At 41.9% G+C, this 18012-nt stretch overlaps 1 protein-coding gene across 1 annotated transcript in view; it reads left to right on the top strand.

Moving 5' to 3' along the window:
• The window catches only part of ITPR2 (inositol 1,4,5-trisphosphate receptor type 2), a 366766-nt gene that overhangs the window by 203378 nt on the left and 145376 nt on the right, over positions 1–18012 (top strand). The window contains exons 35-37 of the mRNA XM_050967887.1: positions 5236–5426; positions 6939–7081; positions 8840–8948. Coding sequence (XP_050823844.1) covers positions 5236–5426; positions 6939–7081; positions 8840–8948 — 443 coding nt within the window. The remainder of the gene's footprint in view (positions 1–5235; positions 5427–6938; positions 7082–8839; positions 8949–18012) is intronic.

Raw genomic sequence — 18012 nt, 5'->3', positions numbered from 1 at the left:
CACCATTTACGCATTGGTCTTGGTGCTGGACTGTGTGTGTTGCTAGTGGGAATGTGTGTGCACTGGTGGAGGGGTTCTCAACCTTCTTCTTTCTGAGGCCCCACCCTGCCCTGCTATAAAAGCTCCACAGCCCACCAGTGCCACAGTAATTGGTTTTCTGCATATAAAAGCCAGGCTAGAGATAGGGCAGGGCAGTTGTCTGGGGTCCCATGCCACAGGGTCCCCTCTATGAAGCTACATTGGTCAGGCTTTGGCTTCAGTCCTGGATGGCAGGGCTCAGGGCCCCGGACTTAAGCCCCATGCAGTGGGGCTTTGGCTTTCTGCCCTGGGTCCCAGCTAGTCTAACACCGGCCATGCTTGGAGGTCCACCTGAAACCTGCTTGCAGCTCCCCAGGGGACCCTGAGACCCTTGTAGAGAACCACTCTGCTAGTGGGAGTTTGTGTGTGCAGCATCCTGGGATCTAGTCACATCTCTTTCCCAGCAAACCATGCTTCCTCAGACAGTGAGGCACACCCTGAGTTATTAGAGGTGAAATTCAGCCTGGTGCAGAAGTGGGACTGAGATGGTATATAGGCCTGTACTGACCATCTGCATATGAGTGAATTACACTCTAGATGAGCATATGTTCTAGTCCCCTGTGGTGGGATTGTGGCTGGGTACACAGGTGACATACCAAGCTGCTTGTGCAGTCTCACAATCAATTGCATCCTTTCCCCGTCCTGCAAATCAGTCACCCCAAGTGCAGGATTTAATCAGTTTCTGGCCTCATCTTCTTTTGATTTTGACCCTGGTTTGCAAGTTTTGTCTGTTTTCCAGAAGTATTCCAAAGTGGAGCAAAAACAAACATGCTTTTAAATATTTTATTTTCATACTTTAAGGGAGATTGACACGTTTTGAAGAGGAAAGCTGCCTACAACACCTAAATTTAAAAATAAATATTTGTTCACATTTGTTCGTCAGCTTTCCAAAATGTAAAAATATGTTTCATGTTGTTTTAAATAATGAAATGTGAAACAAATGAAAGATAAACTTTCTACAAGCTGCAAGGAAATAAGAAGACAAAGCCTTTGTTTATAGCTTAGATTTCAGCAATGCCCTTTGACAATCAATGCAACTCTTAATTACAAATGGAATTATACATATAAGAACTGTTCAAAACAAAGGAGCATTTTTTTTCTGGTTTTCTTTGTGATAGTTTTAATTAGCTGCGACTCTTTGAACAATCATAGCCCTTGACTGCTATTCAGACACTGATGGAAGTTGTTAACTTCAAATAATATCTATGGGGATGTAGAAGTATAAGGGTTCTTGCACCACATGCTCCACTGTTAATGTATTCTAAGGTATATTGGAATTCTGCATACCTAATACTTAAGTGCAAATTAGCATTATCCCATAACTTTCCAGTGATTTACATGATAGGAAAAAATAATCCAGGTAGAATAACATGGAGAAACAATAACTACAAATAATGGCCAGTCATACATTGTGCTTTTCTCTTAATAACCACGTACCCCTTCTCCAAAACAAATAGAAGCGAGAGAAAGAGTGCAAACTGGGCTGCCACGTGAAAGCAACTTCTCTTGACATTGGCGATAAGTGGGTTGTGCAGCTGCTGGGAAATGCATTTTCTCATATTTGGCACACCACCACTTCTTAATTCCCCAAGGCAAACTCTTTTTAAGGAAAGTGTCTACCAGAGATGCAAGTCTATTCAAGGGGAGCTGCACCTCCTGCACCAGTTTGGCTCAGCTGCCTGTGCTCCAGATGCAAGCACGAGTTAGGCATTGGGATATGCTAGTGTGGAGCCTTGCAGAGTCCTACTGAAATCAATGGGTCTCAGCACTAATAGGTCCCACTGCAGCATTGGGGATGTGGAAGGTAGAGCAATCTTGCTCTAGTCCATAATATCATTGGTTCAGTTCCATACCAGGATTTGGGTTTATTCTAAGTGCTGGCATTGCAATATGGTACTTGGGGAGAGGGGGAGGTCCCTGTTGGTTTTCAGAGATGCACTGTCCTTGTCAACGGTAACGGGGCAATGACTCACCAGTGTGGTGCCTCCTGCTGGTTGTCCTGGGAATTAGCTCTGTCCACTCAGGAGCGCCCTCTGCAGGCCAGTGTCTTGCTTGCCACTGGCCCTGGTGTTGGCACCAGTGTCCCTCCCGGACCCCGGTGCCGCCTCTCTCAGGGTTCTGCCCTGTCATAAACAGATAAGAAAAGTTAATAGCACAGAAGTACTTTATAGCTCTTTGACTGTAAAGAGTTAACAAGTTCAAGTAAGCCTGGCTGTCACCTGACCAGAGGACCAATCAGGAGCCAGGATACTTTCAAATCTTGAGGGAGGGAAGTTTCTGTGTGTGCTGTTAGTTTTTGGTTGTTGTTCACTCTGAGGGCTCAGAGGGACCAGATATGCAACCAGGTTTCTCTCCAATCTCCCTGATACAGGTTCTTATAGATCCAGAATAGTGAGTACGAGGTAGATAAAGCAAGTTAGGCTTATGTTTGTTTTCTTTATTTGCAAATGTGTATTTGGTTGGAAGAAGTTCAAATGTGTATTTGGCTGAAAGGAGTTCAAATTGGTATTTTGCTGAGAAGATTCTAATTTGTACTTGTATACTTAGACTGGGAGGGTATTCCCAGTGACTATAGCTGAAAGACCCTGTAACTATTCCATTTTAAATTTACAAAGATAATTTTTACTGTTTTTTTTCTCTTTTTAATTAAAAGTTTCTTGTTTAAGAACCTGATTGTTTTGTTTTTTTTTATTCTGGTGAGACCCCAGGGGACTGGGTCTGGATTCACCAGGGAATTGGTGGGCAGAAAGGAGGGAAGGGGCAGAGAGAGGCTAAATTCTCTGTGTTAGGATTACTGTCTCTCTCAGGGAGAGTCTGGGAGGGGGAGAGAGCAGGAGGGGGGAAGGTGGATTTTCCTCTCTGTTTTAAGATTCAAGGAGTTTGAATCACAGTGATCTTCCAGGGTAACCCAGGGAGGGGAAGCCGGGGAGAGGCACGGTGAGGGAAAGGGTTTACTTTCCTTGTGTTAAGATCCAGAGGGACTGGGTCTTGGGGGTCCCTGGGCAAGGGTTTGGGGGGACCAGAGTGTACCAGGCACTGGAATTCCTGGTTGGTGGCAGCGCTACGGGTACTAAGCTGGTAATTGAGCTTAGAGGAATTCATGCTGGTACCCCATCTTTTGGACGCTAAGGTTCAGAGTGGGGAATTGTACCATGACATGCCCTCTGCAGTACTCCACAGTCTTTCTGTTCCCTGGGGAACTCTCAACCCATTATCCCCATCTCGCTTCAGTCTTGGGCTACTGCCAGTCACCATCTAGCCCCTGCTCACTGGGGCAGACTGCTCTATAATTGGTAAGGAGGGTTTGGACCTGCTGCCTCTGCCTACCCTTGGGCTGCCCTCTGCAACCCCAGTACCTTTTCTGGCCTTTAGCAAGGCCTGCAGCCTGGGGGTTTCCAGGCTGGAGCTCCCCAGCCCCTCTGGCCTTCCCTCAGCCCTGCTCCACTCTAGGTCCCCTGCTCAGCTCCTAGGCCCATCCCTCTCTACCACTAGAGAGAGATTAACTTAGCTCCAGCCTACCGGCCACTTTATAGGGCCAGCTGTGGCTTGACTGGGGCATGGCCCCAGCTGAGGCTGCTTCCCCCCAATCAGCCCAGGTTTTTCACTCAGCCTCAGCCCTCTCCAAGGCTGTTTTTACCCCTTCAGGCAGGAGCCAGGGGACCACCCCACGATACCAACATATGCCCTGATACAATAAAGCATTTAAATGCCTGCACAACTTTATCTATGTAGTACTTTTGAGGCTGATGCAGATGCACTGAAGTCAACAGAAACACTCCCACTGACTTCAGTGGGGTTTGGATCAGACCCAGTGATACTTCTCGCATGATCAAAGTTGCACATGTGTTTAAATGCTTTGCTGGATCAGGAGCATGTTCTATCTCTCAGTAATGTGTACTTAACTATGCTAGAAAACATTAATCTTATTACAAAATGCTTTGGGAATACCTTGAGTATCAAAGGAATCAAACACTTCAGAATTGCTCACTCAGGTTTTAAGTACTTACTTCAAAGGTAATGTTGGTGTAATAAGAAAAACAGGCAGCTTTTAGTTACTGGTTTATTTACCTGAAGAACACTAGCAATCTAGAATATTTTTTCTGTTACTCAGACGTTTATTAAGGATGACACTGTGCTATGGAAATTAAGTAGTTGTAAATAAAACTAATAGTCAGCAAGGCAGTGATTCCTAACTTTTCAAGTACATGTCAGAAAATCTGTCCCCTATTTTTGCTGTGTCTACGTGACATTATTTGTTGAACCTCAAACATTCCACACTGACACTTAAAAGAATGCCACTCTGGTCCATTGCAGCATGGAGGGATCTGTGTAACACAGACTTCCTACGTAGAAGACAGTACATCGGAATTATTTATGGCATTCCCCTTTTTTGAAAAGGCCATTCAGCATGCACAATTAACATGGCATTAGCTGAACTATCGGTGCCTTGTGGAAACTGGTGCAGGATTTCTCTGTCTCTTACTTTCAAACCTAAACATAAATTGTACAGCTCTTCGGCTATTTATTAATTATTACTCTTTTTTGCGTAGTGGTAGAACCTAGAAGCCTCAGTCATTTGATCAGGACTGCATTGTGCCAGGCATTGTACAATATGATCACATGAAGGGTAGAAGTGTGGTGGGGGGAACAAACCAATCTGGAGTCCTTTTATGTCTAAGTAGTTTAAGTGCATAAAACATTCAGGCAACAGTGGGATATATGGGATACATGCATATCTATGTCTAAGAAAACTAAAAAGAATTTCCAAATTTACTCTCAAATGGATTATAAGTAGCTACTGAAATAATAATCGCTAATTTTGCTGCTGTTGCTAATGTCTTTGTAATTGATTTCATTTGAATCATTTCAATTGATTAATTTGTTAAAGCAGAGATATACCTTTTTACCTATGAGAAATAAGGAATCGTGGGCCAGATCCTCAGCTGGTATAAATTGGTGTAGCTTTATTAACTTAAATAGTGCTACACTGATTAACACCAGGTGAGGATCTGGCCCTTATTGTTAAAGGGAGAAATCCTCACGTCACTGAAGTCAAGGGCAAAAGGCTCCTTGTATGAGAGATCTGGATTTCACCCAAAATGATTTACAAAGGACCCAAAAGCATTCTTTATTGTAAATGTTGTCTTCTGCTTAAAGCAAAGAACCGTGGGATTGCAATTCCGGTGGATTTAGACAGCCAGGTAAATACCTTGTTCATGAAGAGTCATTCCAACATGGTGCAGAGAGCGGCCATGGGATGGAGAATGTCTGCCCGCAGTGGACCTCGTTTTAAGGAAGCTCTTGGAGGGCCTGCCTGGGATTACAGGAATATCATTGAAAAACTACAGGTATGATAGCAAATGCCTGATGCTGTGCTTGTGACCATGTGTTTTGTGTAGATATGTTCGTGACAGTAAGAACCACCCAAGGACAGAGGGCAAGGAGCACTCTGATATCTAGCAGTGAGTGTCAGCTGGCCTGAACAGCTCAGTATATCCCAACTCGCTATTGTTATAATCTCTGTCTAAAGGGTGTCATATAATAATGCACACTGGGGGAAATTTGGGACTGGGAGTGTATTGGGGTCATCTTGTTGTTGTAACCAAGCTGGTGGAAGCCCAAGTGGGGTTGGGGAGTGTAAACAGGCTGCTGGGGTCAGAGCTGCTGAGCCAGAGCTGTCTAAGCACCCAGATATGCAGAGCGTGACCTGCATCCCTCTTCCTGGATGTGAGCATCCCAGCTTGGGAGCTAGAGCAGCAAAACATTGTGAGGCACCCAGGATTACAGGGCTAGTGGTGACACAGCCCCTCCCTGTTCTGGATTGCTCCCCTGAACCCTGATCGGACCATCACAATGTTGTATACACCTAATCAAAGGGATGCCAACACCTTGGGCCTTGCACTCCTATGACCTAATTCAGCTCCCACAGGAGTCAATGGGATTTTTTTGCCCCTGGGCCATTATGATTGCCAAGCATAGCAAGACCAGCCAGGCCTTATTTCTCATGACCACGCCCCTACTGCAGGTGCAAAATGGTAAGAGTGGTTTAGGAGTCGCTACAGTGCTTCTGTGTCACTGGAGGATCCCCCTGTGCTGAGAGATCATCCCATGATGTGAGATGTACTGGCTTTAGAGACACTGTCTACTCCAAAGAGCTTAGAATCTTATTGGCGTGGTACAGTAACACACACTAGAGGGTTGTGGTTTCTAAAACGTGGCAGCGTGTTGTGCACTAACTGGTCTGGCAGACCTGCTGGCACAAACTGGAAGTTCCCTGATGCACGTCAACATGGTGCTCTTTGAAAGAGGGCTATGTTTACGTGCACCAGGGAACCTTTAATGCACCCCAGCAGAATCTACCTGTACCATTTAGCATGAAACACATTGGCACCCTTTAGAAGTCACACCCTTCCAGTGCACATTGCTGTGCCTTGTGGACAAGAGGTAAGTATAAGACTGAGACAACAGGTGGATACAGACAGACAGATACGGGAGTACAAGGGAAAAAAAGATGCAAGGCAGTGGTTTCAGCACACTGGTTTCCTAACCTTGTCAAGTGTTTTGTAGGCACCATGGTTAGGAGAGTTTTGAAGGAGGGCAATTAGGTAGTTCTGTGGAATTTTGTGGGACGCTGTGGCTAGTGTGATGGGCAGCAAAGGAGAATGCCAAACAAGCACCTCCAGGCTTTGTAACAAGTGGGTGATAAGACTGGCATCATGGGTTGATGGGAGGCGGGATGACAAATGACAACAAATATTTGTCCGGTATTTCGTTCACATAATGTGAAATTTGTCAACTAAGTCATTCAAGTGTGATTGGACCAGCTTTTGCCATAATTGACCTTCTGCTTCTTTATTTAGGATGTAGTCTCCTCCTTGGAACAGCAGTTCACCCCCATGATGCAGGCTGAATTCTCAGTGTTGGTGGATGTATTACATAGCCCTGAACTTCTCTTTCCTGAGGGGAGTGATGCAAGAATAAGATGTGGTGCTTTCTTGTCCAAGTAAGTGGCACAGAAAGCGTTCTGTTCATTTTTTTCTGAAAAATAGTTTTTTCAGCAGTAACATTTTGAGACGTGCCTAAGTCCCATTGACAAAAGGCACTTAGGAGCCCAAGTCTCACTGGTAACCTTTATTTATATATATTTTTTGTTACATAGTTTACGTGTCCCTTTAGTAAGGGAGTTGTATGTGTGACATGATTAAAATGAAAACCCTTGCAGCTTGCTGAAGTTAAGACAATCTCAACAAATTTCTGTTTTCCTAATCGCCATTTATGTTAAATTGCCCCCAAATACATTGCAAGGTCTCAGACATTCCATGTTAGAAGTGTGTGTTTTTAATTCATATTCTTTGGGGGCATGCTGAGCTACCTTTTGAGACAAACTAACTAAATCCTTTGGTTTTATTTTAAATTGCAAACTCTGAAATAGCTCTTCTAAATGTACATTTCATTGGTGCCTTTGCATGGTTTTCAATTACAGGTTGGTTTTATTTGCAGTTTGGGCACTGGAAGAAAGCTGTTCAGTTTTACTTGGTTGGTCCTTTAATGAGATGCCCTATTTGCCCTTGAGGAACTGCATAATTTAGAGGTAACTTGAGGGCACTGAAAATTTGGCAGGTTTCCTGATTCCTCAGCTTTTTGCATATTCTGCACAGGGAGCATTATATACTTCATATGTTTAAAAAAATAAATAAATAAAGGTTGCATTTTTTTCCCCCATCTCAAAAGTTTCACTGGAAGTTAATGGGAATTTTAACTGAGTAAAGACTGCAGGATTTGGCCTATCGTGTACAAGGAATACATTATTTTTTAAATTATCTGCTATTGCCCAGTGATACTTTGCAATACTATATAAATGGCACTATTAATATGCAGTCATTTTAAAATTATGGTTAATAATAATATGACTTACATTTAGACCATGGTGAGCTCATCTCAGAAGCTTGGTCATCACTTGAATGGGAGACTTCCAAAGAAATCCTGGCATGCTGCAGGAAGTGATATTAGTACTGAACCCAGCATGATGATAGGGGGCATGGTGCTGTGGCTGTTGCTCTCTTTTGGATTAGATATAAATGACGCTTTATGCAAGAATATGTATGTTAGCTCCAGTGTTTTTGCTTAATTCTGATTTGATCAATATTGTTTTGCCTTCCTAAACTCCTATTGCAGTTTTATTTGGATGCAGAATTCTACTTTACTTCCTGCCCTAAACTGCCCTGCACAGTTCCTATGTGCACTTAAACAGCTGCTGCATTCCGTCCAGAGGTGACTGCATTTCTGTGCTGAGCAAAGTGATTCTATTACAAAATTTTTGTCAATTACTTTGGATCATTTTGGGTGGAAACCACTTGATAATTGTAGAATAAGTATTATTGCTACCATAAAACTTAAAGTTCTTTTTGAAGTTTGCAGGATAAATAATGGGCACTGCAGGTAACGTAATAATTTTTAGAAAAAAATAGGCCCAAGTGGCAGAATTTGGATCCTGGTCTGGATTTCAAACCCTCTAAGGCTTCTCCTTCTGCTCGTTACTCAGCTGCACCTGCAGCAAAATTCAGTGCAGACTCCAAACACTCTCAAAGGCCAAGAGAGTTTGGGCTGGGGCCCATTTCTTTTTCATGGTACCTACCTGGTCTACTTGTATTTCCTTCAGGAAAAATATGGTAACAAACAAACAATTCTGTATAATGTGCATGTTGTCTGGCTTGGCGATAAGGTGCAATACTCTATATAAGGGCTAATGTTTTACTTTAAGGTTAATTAATCACACAAAGAAGCTAATGGAGAAAGAAGAAAAGCTTTGCATTAAAATTCTTCAGACGTTACGGGAAATGCTGGATAAGAAAGACAGCTTTGCGGAAGAGGTACTGCTTCCCTTTTAATATTAAAAATAAAAATTTCATTATGGCATAGAATATTGGCCCTAGAATTTCAGCAGAATGTTATAACTCTTAACTCCTCACGTGTTACATTGCCTCTGAAACAGAAGTTACATAATAGAAATTTAATCCGCTTTTCCTGACACTCATCCTGGCCTGTTGCAGTCCATGTGTTGACTACAGTCAGTTTCAAGTGTCCAATTCATCCTTTCTCCCTCCCGCCTGTGATCCCAGCCCTTTATAGTCAGTAAGCATTTTTGCAGCTGAAGGTGTGATAGGAAGTAGGTAATGTTTAATGAGATATACCACCGGGGGAGGTGGAGAGTGGGAGTGGAATCGACTCTATTCTCTCTACAGTGCTTACTGTTTTCTGTATCTGCTAACATCCCCCTTGTTTAGCTCCAGAGCTGTTTCTTCTCTGAACATCTAGGTTTCCAAATGCCCCTTTGATCTTACATGCACCTTAGAGTCATGGTGACTGGACCCTGGTTTTCACATCAATTGGTCCATGGCTAGAGGTTTTAAACTTATTCAAAATCCATCTGTCTTGACAAATTTTTCATGTATAGTTGTAAAGTTTCCTCTCTCTCGTATTTCTTATCATTCATTCTTGATATTAATGCTACTTTATATTAAAATGAATCATGGAGATTAATTTTGTTGTTATGCTGGTCATCCATTTTGCAGTACCTAGCAGAATTATCAACAATCAGGATATACCAGGTAGTTTAATTTTGAATATAAAGCTCCTAATGATGAAGAGAAGATTTTGTGTGTAGTGAGATGGGTACATATTTCTGGGTCATTTGGATTTTACTCTTAAGTTCCATGTCTCAGACAACAATACTTCAATTTCTTCTCTTATGGTAGATAAGCCACATATGAGAAATATGATGTATTCTCAGTGCATGTGTTTTGATTTTACACTGTTTTGATTTCAACACATTTCACACACAAAGAACATTTTGCCCAGGTTCTAAGCAGCCTATTAGATGGTTTAAAAAAAAAACACCCAATCAAACCAAGACAAAGACAACAGTAGCAAAGCAGTGACCTTTCTCTTCACAAAAACAGCCCATCCACAGAGAGTGAATTTACCTCCTCCTCACCTCCTGCAAAGAATTTTGCTCCAAGAGCAGTGCACTCCGTCCATAGCAGATAGCGATTTGTCTTGGTGTCGTAGCAAAATTTTCATGGCTGAATCAGCTATTACTTTTCATTTGTATTCAAAGAGCCTTAATGCTTACATCCCCATGAGTAACATGGAAAAAACAATTTCCTCTTGAAACTGTTCACACTGGGGAACTATGCTAAGCCTTTCCAAAATAGCCACATACCCACCAGAAAATAAGACTTAAGGAAAGAGAAGACAATACCTTGCCTTATAAGCTTGTCTGATCAGATACGCCTCTTACCCTGCCCTGGAGGCTGATCCACTGAGATTAAGGCAAACCACCAGAGGGAGTAAGGGTATGGCTACACTTGAAATTTCAAAGCGCTGCCGCGGCAGCTCTGCGAAGTGTGAGTGTAGTCAGAGCGCCAGCGCTGGGAGAGAGCTCTCCCAGTGCTGCACGTAAACCACATCCCTTACGGGTGTAGCTTGCAGCGCTGGGAGCCGCGCTCCCAGCGCTGCAGCACTGATTACACTGAGGCTTTACAGCGCTGTATCTTACAGCGCTCAGGGGGGTGTTTTTTCACACCCCTGAGCGCGAAAGTTGCAGCGCTGTAAAGTGCCAGTGTAGCCATGGCCTAAGTTCCACAGTTAGGGATCCTTTAACAAGACAGCCTTGCTTCCAGTCCTCAAGAGCTCACATCTGAGACTTCAGCAAATGCAGCTCAGTTGTGCATTGTTATCTTGACAGTGCATAGGGAGATGGTACATGTTAATGGTTTTAGGGAAAAAATAAAAGATTGATATCCCCGCCCCCCTGATCCCCCAAATGCTGTTCTTTCTGAGACTGATGAATTTTATAGTGGAGAAGGATAATAAACCAAAACATGTGACTTACTGTATGGTTTTGCAAGTCCTTTCCTCACTTACCACTCTTGGGAGTCAAAGCTTACCCTGTGGACTTCAAAAAGGCTAAAAATAGCACAGTGAGCTGCCTTTTGTGTACTTTTCCAGTTTTCCGTGAAACAGTACATTACTGCATGCAATTGTATTTTGTTGTGTGATCAAAATACTGAAAAATACAGAATTAGGGTACATGGGGCCAAATGAACTTTTGACAGCAGAAGGCCTGAATGTACATTAATCATGCGTCTATATTTTGTGCTGTACTGTATTTGAAGCATTCCACTGGGCACAAACTATAAACTTTCAGGTAAAGATTATTGCAGAACTTCTCATGATTAGAAGCAGGGAGAGAATCATAATGCAATCTACTGATCAGTTGTACTTATGTGGCCCCCATTACTTTGTCTGAGCACCTCACAATCTTAAATATACTTATCCTCACCAGGTAAGATGTTATCATCACCCCTGTTTTATAGAGAGGGAACTGATGCACAGAGAAACTAAGTGACTGTCTTTTTAAAGGTTTCAGTGGTAGTCATGTTAGTTTGTATCAACAAAAAAAAAAATGAGGCGTCCTTGTGGCACCTTAGAGACTAACAAATTTATTTGGCCATAAGCTTTCGTGGGCTAGAATCCACTTCATCAGATGGCTGAACTTTGTGACTTTGTCCTCACCCACGACTATTGCAGATTTGGGGACAATTTATACCTTCAAGTCAGTGGGACTGCTATGGGTACTCGCATGACCCCTCAATATGCCAACATTTTTATGGCTGACTTAGAACAACGCTTCCTCAGCTCTTGTCCCCTTATGCCCCTACTCTGCTTGTGCTACAATGATGACATCTTCATCATCTGGACCCATGGGAAGGAGGTCCTTGAGGAATTCCATCAAGATTTCAACCATTTCCACCCTACCGTCAATCTCAGCCTGGATCAGTCCACACAAGAGGTCCACTTCCTAGACACTACAGTGCTAATAAGCGATGGTCACATAAACACCACCCTAAACCTACTGACTGCTATACTTACCTACCTGCCTTCAGCTTTCATCCAGACCACATCACAGGATCCATTGTCAACAGCCAAGCTCTAAGATACAACCGCATTTGCTCCGATCCCTCAGAGACAAACACCTACGGAATCTCTATCAAGCGTTCTTACAACTACAATACTCACCTGCTGAAGTGAAGAAACAGATTGCCAGAGCCAGAAGAGTACCGAGAAGTCATCTACTACAAGACAGGCCCAACAAAGAAAGTAACAGAATGCCACTAGCTGTCACCTACAGCCCCCAACTAAAACCTCTCCTGCGCATCATCAAGGATCTACAACCTATCCTGAAGGATGATCCTTCACTTTCACAGACCTTGGGAGACAGGCCAGTTCTTGCTTACAGACAGTCCCCCAAGCTGAAGCAAATACTCACCAGCAACTATACACCACACAACAAAAACACCAACCCAGGAACCAAACCTTGCAACAAATCCTGGTGCCAGCTCTGTCCACATATCTATTGAAGGGACACCATCATAGCACCTAACCACATCAGCCACACCATCCAGGGCTCATTCACCTGCACATCTACCAATGTGATATATGCCATCATGTACCAGCAGTGCCCCTCCGCCATGTACATTGGCCAAACTGGACAGTCTCTACATAAAAGAATAAGTGGACACAAATCTGACATCAGGAATCATAACAATTAAAAACCAGTAGGAGAACACTTTACTTCAGTCTCTCTGGTCACTCAGTAACACACCTCAAAGTATCAGAGGGGTAGCCGTGTTAGTCTAGATATGTAAAAGGCGACAAAGAGTCCCGGGGCATCATGTAGACTAACAGATGTATTGGAGCATAAGCTTTTGTGGGCGAATGCTCACTTTTGCTTATGCTCCAATACGTCTGTTAGTCTATAAGGTGCCATAGGACTCTTTGCTGCTATTTACAGACCTCAAAATGGCCATTCTTCAACAAAAAAACTTCAAAAACAGACTCCAACGTGAAGCTGCAGAACTGGAATTAATTTGCAAACTAGATACCATCAAATTTAGGCCTGAATAAGGACTGGGAGTGGTTGGGTCATTACAAAACCTAAACTTAATTTCCCCAATACTAATTTTTCCCTACTGTTACTCACACCTTCTTGTCAACTGTCTGTAATGGGCCACTCTCTTGCCACTTCAAAAGTTATTTCTCCTCCCTTGGTATCCTACTGTTAATTGATTTATCTTGTTAGTCTGATTTATCACTTGGTAAAGCAACCCACATCCTTTCATGTATTTATTCCTGCTCCTGTATCTTTTACTTCATACATCTGATGAAATGGGTTCTAGCCCACAAGAGCTTGTGCTCAAATATATTTGTTAGTCTCTAAGGTGCCACAAAGACTTCTTGCTTTTTTCTTTTTTTTTTCTTTTTAAACTTTCTTTAGAAAATTTAAGAGCTTGATTTCATTTTATTCCCTCCATCCCCCCAAAATGACCTAACACAAATTGTGTTGGGACTATAGATGTTCATATATATTCATTCACTTCTGGAACACTAATAAAACATAGCAAACTGATTAGGTGTATGTAGTAGGCTGATGCTTCTTAAGAGAGAGAATGCTGGGAGGGTTTATGGCAAAGTTTCCCAAGATGTGGGACAATACCCATGAGGTGTCATGGAAGATGTATGCATTTAAGCTGGGTATGCCTTTACCAACACATGGTAAAGTTGTGGAGAGGTTGGATGAGGAGTTCTGTCAGTTTCATATTCCTGAAAGGAAGCTCCACTTGCAAAAGTTTCGTTTGGGAAATTACAGTAATAATGGGCTATAAAACCTCTTGGTTGTTGATTTGACTTCGATAGGTAATGACAGAAAGCTGTTAACACCATAAGTCTCAGTTCAACACTTACTAATTTTGCCAGTGATTCACTGCCTTTCTGACTGGGCATGAAGACTGAAGTCTCCTTTCACTTCGTTAGGCAGTCTTTCCAGGGCAATGTTGCAAACTTTGGTAAGGCATTGTAGGAGGAAGCTTGTGCCACCATTGCCCAGGCTGCGATTGTGTTGTGGATAAAAGTGGACTTTGATTTCCACAAGTTTTTGGTTTTTTTAAGAGAGAAATAGATTAAAGAGAATAGGATTTTGTATTAGCTCTGTCCTGTCAAAGTTTTGATTTGAGTTCAGTTCAAGCTTTGTGTGAAATCTGAGGTCATTTCTTACTCCAGCCATGGTTCCATCTCTGCTGTTGAATGGGTAAAATTTTCAAAAGTGCCTAAGTGACTTAAGCACATAAGTCTCATTACCGAAAACACCTAACTGACCTAGGAGCCTGGTCCCATTGACTTTCAAGGGAATCCTAAGAGCTTGGTGCTTCTGAAAAATTTACCCTCTGATTATGTGAGTATGTATATGTAATGTATTCATCTCGTGATATTAGGTGTGCTTACTGTGATATGCGTTAACTTACAGATATGCTTAACAAATGGTAGTACGTTTTGAAATGCATGGTAGAGTGGTAGGAACCAAACGTGCAACTCTCACTTATGCGAATAGTTCCTACTAAAGTTTAATAGTATTACTCGCCTGACTGAAGACTATATGCAGAAGTAAGGGCTTCTTGTATTGGTTTTCCCGGTTTAGATGTTGAACCACAGTATGAATGAAAAATCAGAGTACTGTTTCATTATCAGTGGGGAGGAGAAAACCCAGAAGCTGTTGAATTGTCTATCAAAAATATGAGTACCCCTACTTTTTTACCTGTTTTGGAATACTCCGGAAAATGATTGCCCCACTTCTAAAATGTTTTCACTGTTTCTTTTTCTGCCACAAGCTAGATTTCTAGCTCTGTGTGGTGAAATATTAAGATTTCTTTATTCATCTTTTAGCTACACAATGGGCAGGTCTACACTACAGCTAGGATCGACCCAATGAGATCGAGCCACTGGCAGTCGATTCAGTGGGTCTAATGAAGACCTGCCAAATCGACAACAAATCACTCTCCAGTCGACCGCTGTACTCTACCCCTGACAAGAATAGTAAGATAAGTCGATGGGAGAGTTTCTCCTGTTGAAACCTCCATGGTGTAGACCACGTGGTAAGTCGACTCAAGCTATGTTATTCATGTAGCTGGAGTTGCATGGCTTCGGTCGACTTACCACAGTAGTGCAGACATAGCCAGTGTTAACAACCCTTTGCTGCTTGTTTTAGCAGTGACAGCAACAACAAAGAAACAGGTTAGAAATCTTTTTAGAAATGTACATTATTCCCTTAAGAATTTGTAGGTCGCCAGTTGTTGCCACGAAGGTGGTAATATTTGCTGGCTTTCTAAGGGCCTGATTCTTTTCATTTGATGTCAGTGGCAAAACTCCAATGATTTAATCAAGAGGCACATTCCAGATTCTTCCCTCATGTACATGAAACCAAAGGGAGTTGGATCCCTTTATCTGTTGGGAAAATGTGTCTCCATATCCCTTAGTAATCAGTTGGTGTTCCTGTGAGCTACAGCAGTAGCCCGTTGTTGCTGTTGTTTAAATCGAAGAAGCTCTTAACTTAACGTGCACTCCATGATCTAGTTCATTCTAGATCACTTTTACTTATTTGCATGTATTGAATTAAGCAGTATTCAGATAAATCACAGTAAATGTAGGCAAAAATAAATGGAAACAGGAATAATTCTGAAAATGTCAGTCTGTTGTGGAGTGCAGTGTAATTTAAAGAGACTTTATTTCAAGTGGCAGGATGGGGAGGAAGGGAGGGAAATTCCTTTACCTGTGTTGCTAATAACAGTTTGCATTAGCAGCACTGCAAGCATTTAAAAAAATCAAATTTTCACCACTTTTATGCTGTTTTGTTTTGTTTGTGCTCTGCTTTAAGAAAGACGGTGCACTAGCCAATTTCAGTTTTATTTCAAGTCAGTGGACCAAAAATTGCTCACTTTACTCTCTGATTTAGCTTAATGTGTTTTTCAGATTGTTTGCTTCAGTGCTGGGGTTGCAAATGCTATAGGGAATATTTAAATCTAATGTAAAAACTTCTCATTGGAAATTAAAAAACCCAGTGATATTTATTACTATTGGGTTTTGTGAAACATTTTAAAACATACTGTAAAACACCCTAAACTGACAATATCCCTTTAAGGTCTTTCTAACATAAAATCTTTTTGCTGTAGAAAAAGAAAATATTAGATTTGGAAATGAGAAAGTATTTAAATATGTAAGAAGTCACGAGCAATCAGCAATACATTTATAAGCAACTAGAGTACACCTTGAGTAGGGTTTTAGAACATAAGGTAGAAGGTCAAATGACTTTTAACCACCTAAGTAGTACAATGAAACTGTAGAAATTCACCACCTAGATTGACTTTTCTGTTGTTATCTAATGGAGTTTATAAATGAAAGTAAGGGAAAGCATCAGACCCATGCATTTATTGGATATCATTGGCAGAGGGATGATGTCATTGACAGCCAATCGGAGAGGACCATTAATGATCAATGTTCAATAGAGATTTCATAATATGCTGACATCAGTGCAACCTTCTACTTTATTGGTTTCATAGGTCACCTGCTTGCTGATTGTTTCCTGCCTGTCATCATCATATTGCCTCATTCTAATCTGGAAAGTGCTTACAGATGTTGGCTGATTTGATGGAGTTTAATGAAAAACTGAAAAGATTTGGCTTTTAAATGCGTGGCTTGGTCCAATACCCTGTTGGATTCCTGTGTGCTTGTTCTAGTGCTTGTAGCTTGTAGATGAGATTTATAAATTAAAAGTCAAATTATAAATAAATGGTAGGGACCAATGAGGACAGATATAGAGATCTGGATTTTTTGGACCCATAACCATGCCTTTACCTGTCTGTTATAAACATTAAAAGTGATACAAGGCAGGCATGTTCAAAGAAAAGGCTGAATTTCTTCTATATGCCTATTTCTCAGCACTACATGAGCCTATGGCAGGGACCAGGGCTACCCAATGAGAGGCTTTCTCTTAGATGAACTACTCCAGTGGCTGTTGCAATAGAACAACCCCAAGGGTATATGGAGTGCCCTGTGGGCCCTGTTCTGCAATCCCATGCTGGCTAGGAAGGATAGTGTATGCCTTTACTTAGACATTCAAGAAGCCAAGGTAGTGCATGTCGTATGTCGATTTGAGCAACAAGATGCGACAGTTTGGTTGGGGCTGTTCTTTGACATTCAGGATAATTTCATGTACCACAGTGATGGCTTATATAAAGTTGTGTGTTCTGCAGGGCCTGAGGCTGAGCCACTGTGTTAAGATGGAGATTTTAGTCTCTTCTGTTGCAATGACTGAACTAAGCAACTAATTTTAAGCAGCAGTCATGTGAGTGTGTTGCGATACATATGACCAAACAGAAAATACTTTCAAATCCCCTACTTATGGTAATTTCTCACTATACCCACATGGTGGCATTTTAAAAGGAAAAGAAATAAGAAGTACAGAGAAACAAATCAACACAATTTGACTCTTTCCTCCCTTCCAAGTTCCAAAATGTAATAATTAAGGAAACAGATACACAAACATCACATACTCTACGGTATTAACCAAGTGTTGTTGGCCATGATGTCTTGGGCCTCAGGACATCATCCACTGAAGCATGGTGTCATTGCATATTTCTGGCACATTTTTTCACACTCTCTCTCTCTCTCTCCCCCCTCCACCCCCCAATGGTCTGCAGTAATCTTGCCAAACCTTGTGGCATTGTTATGTAACACATAGTGTTAGGACCATTACAGTAGACTACCACACTACTATATTTATATGGTAAAGTTCTTGAGTGTCCTACTGGACTATGTTCATTTCTTAATATTTATAGAGGTGTTTGTTATTTGTCCATTGCAATAATCTCTAAGGGGATTCGAGGAGGGGAACTCCATAATGACAATATTGTTCTTAGAGGCAGTAATAATAGACAAGCCTCCCTGGTTCCCTTAATATATGTCCCTTGAAACCTCCTCACTGAACCCAAGATTAAACAGATGTTTGAACAGATTGATGAGGTTGGCAGTGACCTCCTGAAG

This window comes from Gopherus flavomarginatus, chromosome 1 (assembly GCF_025201925.1).
Source record: "Gopherus flavomarginatus isolate rGopFla2 chromosome 1, rGopFla2.mat.asm, whole genome shotgun sequence".
NCBI classification, from domain to species: domain Eukaryota; kingdom Metazoa; phylum Chordata; order Testudines; family Testudinidae; genus Gopherus; species Gopherus flavomarginatus.
Note: the sequence above shows the minus strand (reverse complement) of the source record. Positions and strands in the feature narration are given on the sequence as shown.